The sequence below is a fragment of the Pogoniulus pusillus genome, chromosome 22, assembly GCF_015220805.1.
Source record: "Pogoniulus pusillus isolate bPogPus1 chromosome 22, bPogPus1.pri, whole genome shotgun sequence".
Classification (NCBI taxonomy): Eukaryota; Metazoa; Chordata; class Aves; order Piciformes; family Lybiidae; genus Pogoniulus; species Pogoniulus pusillus.
The window spans coordinates 15334558-15354665 of NC_087285.1; the positions used below are offsets into that span (position 1 = coordinate 15334558).

At 43.3% G+C, this 20108-nt stretch overlaps 1 protein-coding gene across 3 annotated transcripts in view; it reads right to left on the bottom strand.

The window, feature by feature from the left end:
- NSD1 (nuclear receptor binding SET domain protein 1) overlaps positions 1–20108 on the bottom strand; it is a 67081-nt gene that overhangs the window by 41211 nt on the left and 5762 nt on the right. For 2 of the 3 annotated variants that reach the window (XM_064161878.1, XM_064161879.1), the window contains exons 3-5: positions 8336–8471; positions 5217–5389; positions 781–3358 (exon numbers count right to left, since the gene is read on the bottom strand). In XM_064161878.1, coding sequence (XP_064017948.1) covers positions 781–3358; positions 5217–5389; positions 8336–8471 — 2887 coding nt within the window. The remainder of the gene's footprint in view (positions 1–780; positions 3359–5216; positions 5390–8335; positions 8472–20108) is intronic. The other variant, XM_064161880.1, reaches the window with a different exon arrangement.

Here is a 20108-nt window from a genome sequence, read left to right on the forward strand (position 1 = left end):
TTTGTTTTGGCTTCAAACAAATGTTCCCACCTCTGCAGGAGAGGCAGTGCTGAGTGACCTTGTGATCCTCACAAGATTCTTCCTTCCTAGGTCTCTTCCCTTCCACAGATGCTGCCTGAATTCTAACTGTTATCTTCCAGGTTAGCCTTCCCAGCAGCTTCTCCTCTCTTCTGTTCTGCCCCCATCTTTTCATCACCCTTTCATCCCTCAGATAGCCACACTGGAGCTCTGCATTAGGAAATCTCTGGGGTTCTCCAGCTGGTTAACAGCAGATAATAACATTCCACACAAGAACACAAATGAAAACACCCCATCACTTTGGTTCAAAATCCTACAGAACAAGCAAAGGGAGGACTCTATGTCTAATGCCAACAAAAAAAACCCAGCAGCCATTGAGGATGTTTCCCACAACTTTCTAATACTGACCTATTCAGCTAAGACCAAGCACATGGCTCTAAAAGACGCACTGTGAAGGTGTAAGTTTCCCAAAAAAATCCCAAACTCAGAAGGGTGGTTGCTACTTTTCACTGTGGAGCACCCAATGATTTGTAACGTATTTAAACATTCTGACCACGAAGCTAAGCAAAATCCCATAGTCACTCTGCTTTCTTTGTTCTCCACTCTCACAGAAAACCCCAAACCAACAAAACACACTTTCTTCAGCTCTGATGTTGACATGTCCATGTTGTCAAACAGCCCCAAGTTCCATAACTTATGCTTTAAATGAAAAGTACAAAATGCATACAAATACACGCTCTGGCGCAAGTCCAGCTCCCTTACCTTGTGCAGAGAATTCAGACTGGGGAGCAAAGTTGCCAAGCTCTGTTTCTGAGTCCATCACACTGTTGTTTGGCTTACCACATACATTCAAACGCTTCTCAACTAAGTCTACATGATTCTCATAGTCCTGCTCTGTCAGGTGTCCCTCAAGCACCTTTGGATGAGGGGAATGCCTACGTCCCAAGCACTCATTTCCCTTCAGTGAAAAGCCACGAGAATTCAGGCCAAAGGCACTCTCCAAGTTTCCTTGTTCCCTAGATCTATTGGTGTGCTTATTAGATCTAGCACTGCTTTGGTTAAAACGCTGCCATCGCTTTTTGGGTGCTACGTGATTTACACCATTAGACTCATCACCAAGAGAGCTCTCACTATTTGCCTCTGAATCCAAGTCTGGACTCTCCCCATTTTCAGCTGAAGCGTAGCTCTCAATATTTCTACCAGCTTCAGGTCTCCTTCCAACACGACCTAAATTGTCATCAGATAAACAGGCAGACTCTTCATCAGTTGAATGTTCTGTTAAATCAATAGCCTCTTGCCTCTCAGCATCTTCTGCCTCATTACCTAGAGGACCGGTAACCGAACCACGAACACGGAATGCACCTTCTCCTGAACCTCTGGATAACCGACTTAGCAACTTACTTGGCCCTCCTGGTTTTAAGTCCTTTCTGTTTGAAACTGTTTTATCTCCAAGCTGTGATGACTGCTTAGATTTTGAACAGTTGCGTTTGGGCACACAATTTGCACCGTTTGTCCCAGAAACGGCAGCACTGGCAGGCTCCCTTTTACCAGTACCAATCCCCGACAACTTGGTTGGAGGATTGCGTGAAAGTGAGGAGTTGCTTATAGCAGAGTTTGGATTTGCTGTTTCCTGGACACAATCTCCATTTTTTTCTATTTTATATGGGGGACCTACGATAGACAAGGACTTCAGACCACTCGCAGAATTGCTTCCAGAACCATCAGCTGTGCTGGTATTTCGGAAGGGGACTATATTTTGACCAGTCATCAGTTGTTGTTCTTTTGTTTTACTGTCATGCATATCCTTCAACATCATTAACAAGGTGCTGAACTTGTAATCTGGCTCAATAGGCAATCGACCGTGACCAGAGGCAGAAGAGAAAAGTAAAGGTGCAGCCTTTGGAGTGCCAGAGTCACCAGCCTCGTCATTCTTAGACCGGTAGGACAGCTCCTTCAGCTCGGACAAGACGTGTTTCACCACAGCTGTTTCTATCTCGGCAGAATCCCTGGTTTTCTCATGCAAGTTGTTTAACAGTTTCTGACCATCGACTTTTCTGCTTCTCTGAACAGAATCTCTCTGAAGGCCAGAGAAACCTTTGGTAACAGAAGAGCAGCAGTTCATGCCACCCTCCTCTTCTGCAAGAGAGGGCTCCAACCCCGTAACTTTTTCTTTATGTTTGCATTTTATACTCCTGACTCGTGGCAATTTCATGCTTTTCGGTTTTAAGGTTGCTTGATTTGAAACAGCGGTCCAAGAGCCATCTTTGGAAGCACTCTGGGGAGTAGCATGCTTCTTTGCTAGAGAAAGACTGTCATTTCTCACATTTGAGGAGCACTCAAGAGCTGTCAATGACATCTCAGCATCAGAGAAGCCTACTTCAATCCCGCGATCTGCAAATTCAGCATCGAGTCTGCTTGTTACTGAACCTCCCAGAGGTTTGCGATCTCGGTACAACTTCTTCCTGGCCCTTCTGTTGCTCTTCTGAGAAAGACAAGTGGAAAGCTTCATGTTGCCACTTGATGTCATAGGAAAATCCTTCTCCATTTTATCTGAAGAATCACTAACTTCAACAGTGCTAAAGGCTCTCTCTGAACTTTGGTCCACGGTATCTATATCACTGTTCCCACCATCTGAGAGGGAAGAGGATGAATCTGATTCAGTTTGCTTTTTCTCAATACCAGTATCAGATGCAGAATAGTGTATTTGTAATTTGGAACTGCACACAATGCCCAGGGAACTCTTCTCTCGCTCCAAAGATGCACTGGAAAACAAATCCCCTTGGAGTGTGTTCTTCAGAGCATCGCTTTTACGATCCTCATAGTCCGTTTTCAAAGCTGTCTTTTCAAAATGTCTTTCTCCAAAGGAAGAAAGCAAATGGTTTTCCCTGGTGCCACTGGATGCTGTTAGGCTGCTGGCAATCCGGCGAAGCTCATGAGATGCGTGTTTATCTGGTAGGTCCCCAGCAATCACGTTACTAACTATGCTCTCTGGTGTTTTTACTTTCATCTCTCCCCTAGATGCTTCCCTTCTTGCAATACTCTTTTTTACTCTAGTCCTTTTTCTGTTGTCAGAGCTCTTTTTCACGTGTGGCTTAATGTGTAATTTTCCTTTTTCACTGGGCAGGCGTCTGGAGTCAAACACCAAGGATTTAAAACAGCCATTCAGCTGCCTGTCCCTTTCTGCTTCAGGGCCATTGGCATAGTATTCCGACTGCAATTCCTTCTCACTGTCCACCTCGATGGAGTTCTGGCTGCACTTCTGATCCTCTGGCCCCCCGAGAAGAATATCTTCTGCCTGTCCAACACTGACTTCCCATTTAGCCATAAATCTTTGGGGAACCTTAAAGTCGGAGGAGACAAAAAAAAAAAGAAGGAAAAATGTGATAGGATAAGCATCAAGAGCAAAGTGAGACAGAGATGCAGAAGGCACAGAACAGCGTTACAGTTCTGCATTTTCCATATTTAACACAACTGCATGGATCCCCAGAGACTGACTAGTGGACACAGTTAATACTCCTCCTGGGTAAGTACCCTGCACTCTTGCTGAGCCAAATAAAAATCCCTGTGCATTCCCAAAACAGCAAAGAAAGTCCCTATACACAGGTCTTCCAGGAACCAGATGTCTTGGTACCCCAGCAAACCCTGAACACAACAGCCAATAAAGGTGAACACGTATGTATCCTGTGTATCCTGGGCACAGAAATAGCAAACAACTCAGAACATGATTTAATCTTCCATCTCTAATTCACCCTGGTAAAAACATGAGATCCACAGGCTTATCTAAAATGTACTCTATCAAATTCAAGACATTCAGTACCCAGAAGTCTCCCAGCTTTAACTCTGTACCTTTAGTATAAAGAAAAGCACTCTCCATAATGGACGGGAACTTCTGCTAACACCTAAAACCAGCAAGAGACTTGTTTCTTATCCACATGTGTAGTTCTTGGCTGCAAAACAGCAAGTTAAAGGCTTCTAAACAGCTTCTAAAATCAAAACCATTTCCAAGGCAGGAGGAACAATTTAAACTTCTGACACTTTTCCTTTAAAGAAACCCCACACCACCAAAAACAAAAAAAAAGTTTTATGAAGCCTGTTAGCAAAACAGCCAAAGACACTCAGCTTCAAATCAAATCTCAGATTCCAGGGATGTAAATCTTGACATTTATGTCAGGAGAAAAAGAAAAAAATGTCTGATTCCCTCTACTGCAGCTGCATCACCACTGCCATTTAGATACAAGATGAGATGCAGCACTTCCAGGACCAGAAAGTCACTTGGAAGCATGTAACTAGTTGTCAGGGGACTGGGAACTCAGAGAGAAGGAAGTCCTCACTGAACATGCTCCTGGAAAAGGAAAACCAAATGAAAGCATTACACCTGGGGCCTCACATCTGGAAGAGCATATTTAATCTGATGAGTTTGGATGAAGTACTGAACTGCTAATAAACCTCCTGGAAAAAAAACAGAAAAAGAAAAAAGCAGACACCACTGCCTAGTATGACTACCTGTTCTCTTCCACAGCAGTCTGTGTATTTCTTCACTTCCTCAAGTCTAAAAATGTTAATTTCTCCAGTTATCTTCCTAAAGATGTAGACCAGATACCTGTGTCACACTACTTTAGGTAGTCTACAACTGCTCTGGAGTGTTATGACTGGAAAGAAAGATGATGCTGTGAGCCACGAAACTCATTCCCACAGGCTCAATGACAAAGCATTTGCAAAGTCAAATTAAAAGTCCTCACAGGTTTCTACAGAGAGAATTACTAAAGCAGGGCTAAAAACCTCACTGCTTTATCTCAGTCAGTGATCAAGTGAAGCATGCAGCTCCGCCTCTTCTTCCGATCAGCCAAAAGAGGCTGCCAGAGAGCGCAGGAAGTTATTTAGAAGCTCTGTAACAGACATGGGGAGAGGGCTGTGCAGCCGAACAGATCTCCTATCTGACCCCTCAGCCTCTCAGAGCTGTCTAGGTAATAAAAGCAGCAGGCCACACCCCACCACAAAAGAAAGCCTAGAAACTGCTGGCAGTTTATACAAACTATGCTCACTGTAAGGATGTAAATAATTGCTCCCCTGGCCATGTTGCTGCAGTCGCTGCCATAGAAGAAAGCTGCCCTGGACTGCCCAGGCATAAAGGAAAATTTTGTACTATGCAGACTCAAAGAGTAACAGAAAAAAAAGACTACAGAAAACAGATCTTTCACCTTATGTTTGTAGCCTTTTTCCTTTTGCTTTCCTCTTCGTCGAAGAACAGGCAGCTCTTCAAACTGATGTCTTCCCTCAAAGAGGACAATTGCTTTCCCAGCAACCCAGGTTTTCTCTGAAGGGTCTCCTAAGGCATCCACATAGTACTCTCGGTATGGTCTCCGACTGGAAACTATGTTGAGAAAGTTAACAGAATTAACTCTTCGCATATAACAGAATAAAGACACACAAAGAGTCACAGAAAGTGGTAACAATGTACCACCTAATTTTCAAAGGCTTTTTACTTAACAACATTCCCATATAAATGCCACAAACGTTCCGGGGATTTCTACTTAAAAGTAAGGGAGATCTGTTTGATCTATGGTCTATGTCGATGCTCTCTTTATATTTTTTTTCCCTTGCAAACAATTGTTTGTAAGGTCTAAGATGGGGCACCTCTTCAGAGCAGAGACTACCCTTTGGCTGAAAAAAAATGCAAAACTGCTCAAATACTTTTTTTTTCCCCTTGGTAAAGACAACAAATTAGGCAGAACGTTACTTTTTTTTGATTAATGATTAAGCAGTCCACTTGACTGCTGTGAAAAGACAACCATGTGCCAGTAACAGCTAGAAATTACATTCTTCTGGATAAGATTTACTCATACCTCTTCCACCACAAACACATTCCATCTTGCCCAATGCTTTGTAACTATACTCTCATTTAGGACATAAAACATTAACAGCAGTATTGAAGTAAGAACATACATGCACAAGGACCACACGCAACGTGACAAAATGTTAGTTGCATTGAGGATCTCTCCATACTTTGGGTACAAAAGTGGAGGATGAGAGAAGAAACTCTATCAGATGGGCACAAAGATTTTTCAGAGCTGCTCTCTGTGCAAGACTGCCAAACAGAAACAGTATGATTAAGAACTGTACCAGTACTGGGTGCACTGGTGAAAAAAGACAGGTTACAAGCATTAGAACAGAGTAAACAAGGCCTGAACAAAGCATATAAACTTCTCCCTGCATTTTGCTGATAGATCTGCTTCACATTCTCCCAGGAACACCTACACCAGGTAGCTTAGGCTTCATAAACCATTTGCTTTGTGCTGCCTCTTCCTGAAACTCACCCTTTAGCAATGCTGACACAGAGGTTCTGACCAAGACCTCTGAGAAGATGACAAATAATGACCAGGGCAACACCAAACCAAGGGCAAATATTACTGACTTCATCAGTCCCATTCACAGTACTGGGACTTAAGCCAAGATCTTCAAGCCAAGAGTTTGCTGAGAAGAGACAAACCGTTTTAAGCAGAGCATTGCGCCTCAAGCCCAAGAGCAGAAAAGGTTTTTGCACAAGTGATGAGTTCGAAGTAATCTGCCTTGTTTTGAAGGGCTCGTTCCCTTGGCAACAGGAGAGCCACGGTACAAGGACTGTGCTTCCTACAGAGGCCTGGCAGCTCTCCCTGTCCAAATGCTCCAGAGTTCAGATCCACTTGCTCTGCCACCATCCTTCCCCATCAGGGAAGGGAGACAAGCAGACAACATACGACAGCAATTGGAAAACAGAGTTTTCCCCAGAGCTCTATTGGTTTGAACACAGATAAAACATGATGTGAGTGTGTCATGTAGCTGGAGATGAGACCTTGTCAGAATCTGCGAATACCATGTTTCCTCTGTGCAGAATTCCTCCATTAGAAAGCCGCACACACAGGCTAAGAGAGGATTAATGCACAGCTATACACATAAAATCTTGTCCAAAACTCGATGGGGAGGGATACAGAGAGAGAATATATCTGGTATGTCTTCTGGCAGCATCTTTGACAGGAATTTGAGAGCTCAAAAGGGACTACTTAAACCATCACATTCAGTACCATTACAAACCAGGATGAATCTTGGCCAAAAGATGGAAAGGGGAATGTGGAGAAATAGCAACAAAGAAGACTACAGAAGCCACACTTGAAGATGACGTGAGCACAAGGTAGAAAAAGCCACTTCATGCCTCTAGAGAAATAGCAGAGGGCTCCAAGACGATAGCCACTTGGAAGAAGTCTACTCATCCTCCGCACTTAGTTCTTGGGCTGGCAAGGGTCACAACAACTGGAGAGAAATACACCAGTGAGTGACCACCTCACCCATCTAACAGAGCCATCAGTGGCAGATGGCACCAGTGCAAGGGGTTTCTAGTTGCTCAACAAAATACAAAAAAAATCAGAAGAGAAGGGAAAACCAGTAACAGACAACTAAGCCTTTCCGTTTGCGGCAGCTGCCTCATGGCAGCTAGTACAATCCTAAAAGCGCTGCAAGAACCTTCAAATGAGCTGCAATTTCCAATCACTTTCCCCCTGTTCTTTCCATCACTCACCTACACTTCTTTACCTTGAGTTTTCAAGATTCCCTTCCTGGCCCTCCCCTGCATTTTTGCACACACAGGTTTGTTATTTCCCCATCACCTCCTCTCACACTCAGCTGGCTCTTAATCCTTCTGACACACTATGCCCTAAAACTTCACATATGTGACTCCATATCCAGGTTTTTCTGGTATTTCCCCATAAATGGCTTAGTTTCCTTGTACCAAACAACATCAAAAAACTTTCACTTCCTCTCACACATTCCTATCACACCTTCAGGCATTCACCAGCTACACTGCATTACACTTACCCCACAGCCTGCTTCTTAAGCCTCTGTAGCCTCCTATTCTCTGAGCTTGGCCAACTCCCCATATTCTCACACGCTCCAGGCTTCCCAGCTCTGCTTGCCCACCCACTGCACATCTCTGTCCTCACCTCTCTGATCCATCTCCTTTTTTCTCCACATCTCTGTTTTGAAAGCCTGCTCTTTCTTATGGACTGACCTGAGCTCAGCCCAGCTACTCTTACTTCCTATACTCTAGAAGAGAACCCCAAACGTCCAACAACTAGCTGTGCCACTTCCGCCAGCCTCAGTTCCATCATCTTCCTGTCACCTCTCTGATCTAAGCCTGCTTTGTAGATCCAGGTCTTCCACAGTACAATCTATTCCCTCACACCTTTGAAGGGCCAGAAATGTTTGGGGTTTAAAAAATATAAATTAAAACCTGCAGCACTCTGCCATACACAACACCTCCACTTTGTGGTCTGAGTAGATACAGTACCTTTCATTTTTGAGTGACAGTCCAGCACTGGGTCATGACAAACTGTGCATGGCCACCATGGGCGTCTGTTGAACTTGGCCCAAACAAGATCCCCAACTTCATACTTCACTGGAGTAGGTTTCTTCTTGGCTCGGATCTTTGGGGAAAAATCAGAACACAAGAAATCACTAAAGCTCCAGAAGCTTTTAAAGAGATTTGCCTCCCCCCTGTGCACAGATTACATCTGGCCACCAGAGACATTTGCATTAAAAAGCAAGTCCAGATTTTACTTAGTGGATCCTATACCTTCAAAGAACACAACGGTTCTCTCCAACTTTCTGAAAGAATAAAACAATAAACCAGGCTTTGAGAGGGGGTAGGGGTTTTCTGTTATTTTTTAGTGAGGAACATGACCTCTGGAAAATGACTGCACTCAAACTCCCCACAGTCGCACAGGTAAGTATTTGTAGTCACTACTAGACCCTGTTATTTCACTAACACAAATTCGTTCATTTCAAAAGTTACAGTGTACAAAAAAGTAGTAGTAAGAGACAAATATTCCTGACTGGAAGCTACTGAGAAAAATAAAATGTTTTTTTATCAATTGGAAAAAAAAGTTGGTATGTACAAGCTAGTAACTTCCATATTCTCAGGAAAAAGCTTCACCATAAAAGCATTTAAAACCAAAAGCAAATATAATCAGAAAAAAAAACTTTATGTCCTATTTTTTCAGTTTATGTGACCAGAACTGCCATTTCCCTGCCCCTAAGCTATAGAGCTAGGGAGGAGATGGACAGACAGACTTCACCTGTCTCCAAAACCCGTTCACATAAGTATCAGCTCTGTAGAAACAGCCACCTGAACCCACTCTGCTTCCCACAGCCTATGAGAACATCAAAATCTTTCAACACACAGAAACCTAAGCCTGCTTAATGCCATTTCTTACTATCAAAAAGCAGAACCCATACTATTTGCTATATATACACACTCTTCTGCTGGACACTACACTACCAGCAAGATCTCTGTCAAGAAGAGGATTCAGAAGCTTACCAGTGTTGGGACTAATTAAGCCAAAATGGGGACAGTAGGTTTTCACAGGATACAGGAGTCTCAGAGCCGAGCTGTGGGGTGACCTGCCTGTTTACAAGCACCAGCCAACAGCATGTCCCAGATGGGTTCAGCATTTTAAGTGGTGTAAGAAGTGCTGCAGGTATTATTCCTGCTGATATGCATCAGCAATACACTCCTCATTAAAGCTGTCACAGCACACACACACCCCCCCTTCTTACTTCACTTCTCTGTCCTGCCCACCACCCTTTCCGAGGTCTCTTGCAATTCACAGTTCAACCTCCTAGCAACTAAACCACAACAGACTTCTTCAATAAAAAGTCTATTATTCCACTTCAGGTTGAGTTTTATGTGGTTATATAAAATATAAAAGGATAAACTCGTCTGTTACATTAAAAAAAAAAAAAAACAGGTAATGACATTACAGATTATATTACTGAAATTCTCTTGAATGAGTACTCAAAAGCCATGCAGTAATTTATGGTCGAGCAAGAGCTCACAAATAGGAAACATGAAGTAGGGTGCGGGGCCAACCACTCTCACACTGCCAGTGTCCTGCTGCTGCCTCACTGTGCTTCCACCATGTCACAGGTAAGAGTTTTCCGTGACTAAAAAAAATATATATATATGTGAACATAGAAGCAGAGGTGCTGCCTTTGCTCGTGCTTTTAAAATGCAGATGCACTTTCAGATGCAATTCCCCCTTTTTTATGGTCCATTTCCAGCTTGTATTCTTCTATCTCTTTTTTTTTTTTTACTTGAAAACAGAAAAAAAAACAAAACCCAAACCCAATCCAGACACGACACACGTTTTAATCCTACTCTCTCGAATACACTGCATACTGTACACACAATGTATATGCATCTGACAACTGTAACCTGAGCGCAGTCAGCTGGAGTGAGCAGAGTAACTATGCTGGAGATTTGCCAAGGCCATTCACCTGAGGGACACCCATAGCCCCTGCCTAGAAGCAAGTCTGCATTTAAATCAACTCTTTATCACCTTTCAATACTTCACACAGCCTCCTGATGAAAACCTGGCTTTCAAGAAACTATTCAGACAATGCTAAAACTGTTACCTTCCTTTCCCAAACAGTCTGCAGTTATTCTCATTCCTCCACACTTCACTTCCCCCTTCCCAGCACCAGCAGTGAGATGTTGGCCTCATCATCACCGCCACAAAGGCTCCATTAGGAGTGGAAGAGGCAGACCAGGAAACACCACGTCCTCCCATTTTCCTCTCTACTCTCCCTAAACCTCAGCACCTGGCCAGAGATGCCTTTACAATTCCACACTGAAAAAAAAAACCCAAAAGCAACAGTTTTAGGATTTGTAACATTAACGAATACTAGGAGAGAAGTGAAAGCAGCAGTTGTTATCATTTCCAGATACATTAAACCTCCTCCTTTACACCGTGCTGTATGACTCCAGAATTACAGCCCCCGGGTCAGAAAACTACAATTAATTCCTGCTACAATTAGCATCTATTATGCCAAGATCAAACTGCTAATATATCCTGATGGCCAAAAACTGAGCCCTGCAGTAATGATGACTTTTCTATGAGGTAAGGAAAGGCCAACGGGTTTTTGAACACAACAAACTTCAGGTGTAATCTCTACATGTGGTCAGAGCACTGAGTTTTTACCTGCAGAACATGGAAATGTTCAAGCATTCAAATATCAACAAAAAATATAAACCACTGCATACCGGTTACGTACCACGTTGTAACTCCAGGCAAGATACACTGAGGAAATTCAAAGCAGACATGAGACTGAGTTAGCAAAGAAGGGAGGGAAGGACAGTGCTCCACCACGGGTTTTGTATTGTTAGATGTTCTCCTTAACTGTGTTGGTATTGTCTACTCTTGTTATCAACCGTTTGGCATTAATTACCCATTCAGATGGGACAAGTTACAGCTTAACGTCTAGAACAGAAGCAGTATTTCAGACCACTCTGTGCTATTTTTGGAAAGAATAAGAATGTAGCTTGTGGATGTTTTTATATCAAATCCTCTCTACAAATGTAAGACCTCAAACGACCACTGATCACTGAGGAAGGGGTCACTGGATGAGGTTCAGCAACAGCATTACATAAACATTTGAAAACCAGCTCCTGAATTTGTACTGTGCCAAACAGTGGTGCCTTTGGAATTAATCAAGTGCAGCTCAGCATCAACATGAAGTATTTCATGATAACTGAACAGTTTATCTCTGCCCTCCTGAAATCCTCACCAAAAAGCAACTACAGAATCACAGAATCATTTAGACTGGAAAAAACCTACTACTTTGCTGCATCACTTGAAGCTGCTGTTCAATCCATTAATCTTAACAGAAGGAATGGCATAAAGCTCAAGTCCACAAAAACACACATATGCTGACAGCCACGGGGTGCACTCTTTCCGCAGCACTGCTCATCTCTAGTAACCAGTGCAGCGCCATCACCTCCAGCCCAGCATGGTACAGCTGCAGACATCCCACATGCCCTGACAACGTGACCAGGGATGCGACCATCTTGGCAGAGCCACAGCCAAACCAAACTGCACGCACACGCAACAGGGCTAATGTAGATTGTAATAGGCCAACATTTTCAGTCTCACGTACTCAAAGAGCCTGAGCTGTCCCAGAGTTCAAGCACTGAGCTGCAGTCATCACAGCCCTGCACACTTCAAATTCAGTTCTGCTTTGGAAAGTCAGCATTGAAATACCTGGCCAAAACAGCCCTGTCCTAGTTTATTCCTGGTTAAATTATAAAGACATTACTCAATGAAGCAGGGGACAAGAACAGGCTTTTGGAGAAAGGTTGGGGCAGCAGAAGAGATTGCATGTGAAAACGATGGAGAAAATCAAGAAAGAAGCCACTGATCTCCAAAGGTAATGAAGATCCTGCTAAGCCTGTTGCAGGCATGAAGTGGACAGAATTCAAGGCAAAGAGAAAAAAAAAGGTTGTAGTCAAATCCAAACGATAATCCATGAACACGGTATAAACAAGGGCACTAACAGCCCCTTCTGCTGAAGGTGCAGCAGGTGCCTGCTCAGGGCCCTGCAGCAGGAGCATGGCTATCTCTTGAGCAGATCTCACCACAGCAGTCACTGGCAGGTAAGTCACGCCCTGCACACGAGCAGGCACCCACATCAATGCCAGGGACATAAAAGGAGCCACAACTCTGCCCCACGAACTTCCAGTGCTATCTTCAAGCATTCACGTTCTTGTGGCATCAAATCCCATGCTGCTTCCTGCAGCCCCCACCTACCCCCAGGAATACAAGCCAGCTGCTCCAAATACCTACTTTTTAGTAGTTAGAACTGGAACCCTATTGAGGGTCAATCCACTGCCTTCTCCTCTACCACTTCGTTAGAGTTCAATAGCCATTTTTTTTTCCTGATAGGATAAGATAAGGAATTCACCCAGTTTCTATGAGTCACCAACCCATCAGCCAGATATGGCTGAAGATCAACAGCTCTTCTCACCAAGGTAAAAAAAAAACAAAACAGAAAAACAGTAAAATAAAGCAAACTTGAGGGAGAGATGGCATCTAAAGATAGATGGATTAACCAAGGCCAAATGATTTCCTTAAAGCACTGTCTACTAAGACAACCAGCCACATGGTTAGTGTCAGAGGTGCACCATTCCTAGGACTCACCACTCCCAATTCCTGCCATTTCACCAACACACAACGGTTATTAACCCTCTGCCCTCATGAAAAAGGGGAGACTGCTGGGACAAATTCTATTACAAGCCCTCCCACACCTATCCAAGAACGGTATCACTAACACTATCCCAAAGTTTTTCACAAGACAGTACTTCCCTCCAGCTGAAGCTGAACTGTCAGACGACTGCCACTGGCAACAGAGTAAAAAAAAAAGCACAGCTCCTATCACTTTCCTCCTCCTAAGGTGGGAAGAAGTCTAAGTGATCCACTGTTCCTTATTTCACTCAACTCCAACACTTATGCACTGACAAGTGAATGAATTCAGATAGAAGGAAAGGTGACAGGAATTCAGAAATAATCTTTCTTGCGAACACTGCAAGGAAAGATAAACATGAGGTGAGATTAAGAATAAAACTGAAGCAAAGTCAAGAACTGATATTAATAACTGCTCATGATGAAAGCAAAAAAAATTCTCATTAGCAAAGATTCTTGTTTATAGCAGCTTTTCTGAAATCAAAACCAAACCAAGTTGAAAAGACACAAAATGAAAAGAAAATTAAATCATATCTACTTCATAGCATAAGACGTATTTGAAGCCAAGCAAAAAGAGGTCATCAATCAAGGTTTTTTCCCTGCACAAAGTGGTGCTGCCAAGCACATGAGCTTTACACCTTTATATTGAGAGCCTGCAATGCTGAACCTGAATTTGTGCAGGCAGAAAACAGCCCTCTGCACCCTGCTGTGAGAAAACTTAGAGGAATAAATCCCTGCATAGGGTAAGGAGTAAACTCCAGAGTAAGTGTGTTACAAACCACCCAAACCACAACACCTGCACTGTGTATCTGCTGAAACCATCACCACCCTCACCAGAATAATAGCCATGGTGGCACCTGACTTTACAGCAAGGTTCAAGTCAAACAGAGAAGCCTGCTGGAAACCAAAGGGCAGCCTACACTGCTTGAGGCCGGGGACATGCTCTTTGTTGCCCCACTGCTCCAGTCTTCCTTTGACTTCAGCACTGCAGAAAAAAGAAATCAGGCATCTCATCCACATTTGTGTCTGAAAAAGTATACTACTTCTTAGCTGGGACTATTATCACAGAGAAGTGTTAAATACTCACTAATTAAAAATTCACTACCAAAAAAATACAACAGAGATGATGATACACACCAGGCTTGTTATCTACATGCTTGTGGGTATTTACTGTCTTCGGTTCATTTTAGTAGCCCTTTCCAGGCCTGTGAAGGCAAAGAGTGCTACAAACAAATGAAAGGTGAAGAGAGCTGACTCCACTACACTGTGTAACTCACATATACTGAAGTATTTCCACCAAGTTCAGGAGTTACAAACAGACAGATTTTAAATGAAGGTTCCAATGGGAGAACAACAAACCTCAGACACCAGGATAACCAATTACCGGTTAACAGAACTTGCTCAACTCTCTTAAGAGAGATTATTTTCCTATGGATTAATCAGAACAGCAGTGGGACAGAAAGCTTACAGCTTTGTCACTCCACCATCCTGATAATCAGAAATGTACTCAACAGCAAGGTTTGAAGAAGGCAGCAGGAGGAAGAAGGAGAGGTGTGATGTCCTCCAGATCCCCAGCAAAGAAATCAACAGACAGATTTCAAACCACTGCCAGAAGCTTGAAGCACAGGAAAGACTCTCCTGCTTGTTTATCTGCAAATATTTTAAATGATAAATCAAGTTGCTTTTTAAAATGTGGCTCTTTGATTCACCACTAATTGTTTGAAGCAAGAGAGGAACCACTGGCACTGACGAAACTTTGCTAAGTTTCAAAGAAAAACAAAAAAAAAAATCAAATATCTCATGTCAAGAGAAGTAGCAGAAAAAAAACAAAACCAAACAACCGAAAGCTATCAGATCTACTCCCATCCCAGCCTTAGTTTTGTGCTCCTCTATATATTATCAAATTGTTTGCAAGACATCTGTTAAGTCCAACGCTCCATTTTATACATCCATGAAATTTAAAGTATTTGAACAGCACAAAATGAAACTTAACTGTTGTAATTTATGTATGTAAACTGTATCCACTGCAGCTTAAGCTGTGACTGGAACGAAACAATACAAGAGAACAACATGTACATGCAGTACACACAGTGACTATCATAACACAACTTGAGAGTTTAGCTGAAATTAAACATGTAACTAGAAATACTGCCCCCCTCCCAATTCCCAGGGGTTCTTTAAAAGCAAACAACCTGGCCTTGCTGGTTTAATCTTCTACAGAAATTATTGTTTCTCCACAGGAGAAGGATGTATGATTCCACTTGCTTAGTCCCAGTGCACTTACTCAAGACCACAACCTCCTCAAAACGAGGTGGTGTTCAGAGCCACTTTTCCAGAACAGAAGTTGCAAATATTCTGCCTGCATGAAATCTAAGTTTCAATTTGCATTTAAAATTTCATCTGCTTTTGCTAAATCTCTACTAAAAACGAAATCAGAGTTTTTAACACCAGCAGGGCAATACTGCTCATACTACACTGCTCTTCATATTCACATTTAGAACCATGCCATGAGGAAGGTCAATCAAGCTTATGCTTCTAAGATACTTCATAACCTTTAGATTGTGAACCCAGCTTCCTAAACATACTCATACACATACTGTTAAGAGGAAAGCCAACTACAGCTGAAAGAAATGCTGACTTCTTTCACTGCAGCTATTCAGAAATCTGTGGGCATCCACTGCATGAGCCAGAATAGTAGGAAGTCTGAACAGGTGCTTGGCAAAACCAAACAGCGAAGTAACAACAGCGCAGGCGGAGAAACTACTAAAAGGAAGGTAACCACCCTGCTTCCTTGTTCTTCTCCTATTAGGCAACAGGCAGCTTTTTTATCTCTCCACCAACAGTGGGAAATTAATTCATGTGATACTTCAAACAAGATGAACGTGTAAACTTTGAGCAAGGCTAAGGGTGAGAGCCTCACCACACATTCAGCACCAGAAGTCCTATGAGCAGAAAGAAAAAAGATGGTGTTTTCCAGTGCACTAAGCAAGGAATTCTGTTAGCATTTTCCTAAAGAACAACAAATGAAAAGGCAGCCCATCCTTTGGCCAGCTTGCAGCAAGGTTGCTCTATTCCACCCAATGCTCTCAGTTTCCCACACAAGAAAAATCCAATTCTACATGTCTGAGAATGAAAAATGAGTCACTGATGAGCATCTGAAAGTCAATACAATTTACACTGCTATTTTATTAACTTTAAAACAGGCTCCCTCTGGAAGAGCAGGGCAGTGTGGCTGTGCCATCTCCAGCAGCATTTGCAGCTGTCCGAGACCATGCACAGCCCACATAATGAGTTCCCCATCAAGAACTCACACAAAGGTTGTCAACTATACCTGTTACTCTCCCTCACAAGCACTCCACCCAGCTGCACCCCATGAGGAAGAGGATGAAGAGACTGGAGATATGCTGCCCTCTCCTTATGGTTCTGCCACAGGCAGCACTCCTGAACCACTCTCTTCACTGATGCCAGCACATCACAAGTGATGCCCCTTTCACCTTGCTGCTTCAAAGAGCTATGGTAACAACATGGTCCCAAAGACGCTGCAAACAGATGACAGAGAAGCCATTCCTCTGTGGATCATGCAATTCCATCACTTCAGAGGATACAACAGAACTGGGCGAAGGAGACAAGTGGCTCAGCTTCATATAAACCTACTGCTTGGGCTGTGCTGGAGAAAGAACTGAAAGTGCCCAGCAAAGGCCAGTTTGTCCTCTTAGCTGCTGGGAGGAAAGAGACGATACACAAGGACTTCTGTGCCCATTTCTTTTTGTCATTCTTTCAAAGACCTGAGTGAGATATAACTTGATGAAAACTTAATGGTAACAAAAAAATCTCAGCATGTCAACTTTTAACATCCTTCAACTGAGTCAAGACACACTGCTGAAATTCCTCCTGGCTTCATCAACGCTTTTGGACACACGAGAGATGGATGTGCCCAAGTCCATCTTTATCTCTGTTGCAGATTTAATCACTGCTGCAAAGCAAATACTACCCACACTGAAAGGGGTTTCTTAACCACAACAGAGAAACTTCAACTGGCTCTTGCCAAGGGTGTCAGCCTCTGCCTGCAATGCACAGCAGCATCTTATCCTCTCCTCAACAATGGAGTCAGGAGTATCCATCAGATTAGCCAAAATAGTGCCTGTGTTCCCACCCAGGACTGTATCAGTCGGACATCCAACTGTCCATGTTCTAGTCTGCCTCTGCACAGCACAACTCCAATCATGTTAAACTCTGTCACATTTCCTCAGGTCCCTTGCTGCAGTTGTCTGCCGGGAAAAGCACAACGTGCTCCTTAGGGAGTCCAAACACACACCTACGCCCTACTCTTGTCCTGGGTAACACTCCTACTGACACCCTGCTCCTGCATCACCAACAAACCATGCATGCTTAGCAAGGAGGGCCCAGTAATCTTCAGGAACAACTGCAAGGACTATACTCAAGCATTTCCAAACCTAAGAAACAGAGGACACACTACCTGCACACAGCCTTAGTCTCCCTACAGCTAAAACATCAATTGCCCCTTGCAGCCCTTCCCAGAGTGGCAGAATACCACCAGTGCCCGACCACATCCCTGTCCCACAGCACACCATAAGCCATAAAATCTCTGCACTAGCACCAAGCTATGTTTTGATGGCACCACTACTTTCAGTTTCCAACATCAGCTTGACCTGAACCAGCTACACCTGCACTCAGGCCAACCATCCAAAAATAGTATTTATACTTCAGTAGATATGTCAACAGAGCAAACTGCAACTTTTATCCAGCAATCTTGAGCACAGGACAGAAGCAGTGAGTCAGGCAGGGTTGGCAGCCCAGCCTGCCCTGGCAGCAACCTGCAAGCAAAAATTACATTTTACTCAACGCAAAACTCTCAAAGGTCACATAATGCAACTAGCACTTGCAGCAAGTCCTGCAAAGTTGTGGCTGCAGAGAAATCCTTGAGTACCATGAGGTTGTATGAAAGCAGGCAGGGCTATTGTTGATAGGTCTAAACTCACTAGACAAGAACCTGCACCTGGGAAGCGTTTAGGGGTCTGCAAATCAACAGAGGTTGAAAACTGCTCCTCTAATTCAAAGCAGACACTCTTACAGACCTTTTCCATCCATTAACTTGGATATCCTGGCAATGCCTTAACCACCATCGAGGGCTTAACTCCCATTTTACTGAGCAAAGACGGCACAGCACAGATGGCTCCACGTACATAGAACAAAACACAGGGCATATTTTTCTGCTATTAAAAATTGCATTAACTCGATTATTTATTTTTCTTTAAATTCCCAGTGCAACTCCCCCCCCGCCCAAGAGTGAGCTCTTTCAGGTGTTTCTACTCCCTGTGCCTTTCTAAATGTCAGAACAAATAACGGAAAAAACCAATCAAAATTATTATATACAGGAAGCTGTCAGTCACAGACAAGAAAAACAGAAGTACATTCTAAACAACTACACTGAAAAGTTGATCACCACCCATAATAGTCATTTTGAGTTAAGAATATCTCTTTTAATAATATTGTCTCAATAACTCAAAAGACATCACTTTTTTTTCCCTTGGGGCTCAAGTACCTTGTTAATCATATTCAGAGTTAACATCTTTTCAGTGAACTACAGATTTTTTCAGTTAATATGGGGATATCAAATATATATATAAAAAAATAATAATTGTGAAATAGGGTGAAATGTGGTGCAGCAAGAAGCTGCTGTACTGCAACAGGCAAGCAACAACCCCATGACTTCATGTAAAACAGAAAAATGTTGCCCTGAAGTCAAACACTGCTGCTACAGCATCAAACTGAGCCACTTTCATTGATTTTAGCAAAGGTTTCGAGGAAGCTGCAACAGCAGAACTAGAATCATACTCTCAGCAATATAAGATCTGTTAGAAAAAATATGAGTTCAAGCTCCAAAAGAAATCACCAGCAAGTAAAATACAAAGACGGCTGGGCTGAGGCAGCATTCTAAAAAAAGTACCTGTGAAAGCTACTTTTGTGGCTACTGTTGCCCATTTTTTCCCGTAACAGTAGCAGGTGATGTACAAAGCATGCCACACTGTATAGAGCAGAACTTCACAACAGCATGGTTGCTGCGCTCCCTGGCAACAGTCTTCACTAGAGACCTGAAGTACTTATGACTGCAGACAGTATGTCACAAGCAGGACACGGCTTGAACCATGGCTTGGGCTCTCTTGCCCAAGTACAAGTGTTTACAAGTGAATTTTAAATATAGGAAGCAGAAACAGTGTAATGGTTTCTAACCTTTATTCAGCAAAACCTCACCTTCAAGACTACCCAACCTGCAAAAAAAACACCACTGGTTTTGTTATCATGCTCAGCCTCAGAGAACATACGAGCTGCAGAGGCACTTGCTGATCACACCAACTTCACGCCACATGAGCAGACATAACATCCATATTTACTGGAGAAACCACGGCACTTTCTGTAATATCACAAACACAGGCAGCATTTCACACCCAATCACAACACAAGATTAGAGAATACAAATGAAGCAAGGACAGTAACAGTAATATCAGCCAAACGCTAGAATAAATACTTCCAGGATTCACTGTGCTGTGCAGGAGAGCTCTAGATCCTTACAGACTGTTCAAAAATCCACTGACACTCAAAGGGAGTTGCTCCTCACACCTCAGGTACACAGGCCTGCTGCGGCAGTACCTTAACACCCACCCACTCACATCGTCACCACCACAGAGGCAACGCACCACCATCACACCATGAAAGCACCGAAGTCACAAAGGACCCCACAAAATTATGGTCAAGCAGTAACACAGCCCAGGACAATGACCTAATCATGGAAACAGCTGCTCTTCCAGATGCCTACCACGGCTGAAGTCCTTTGTGGGTAAGCTCAGAGCTATTCAAAACATGAATGCACTTCAGTGCAGGTGTCCAGTGGATGCCAGCAGACTGCACAGCCAGATGAGATCCAGCTGCATGCTCATCTGTGCAAAAATGCCTTCCAAACAGTGTCAACCTTAATGGACAAGAGGGGTGTATGCTAGACCAGAGGCACTCGGACAGCAATACACC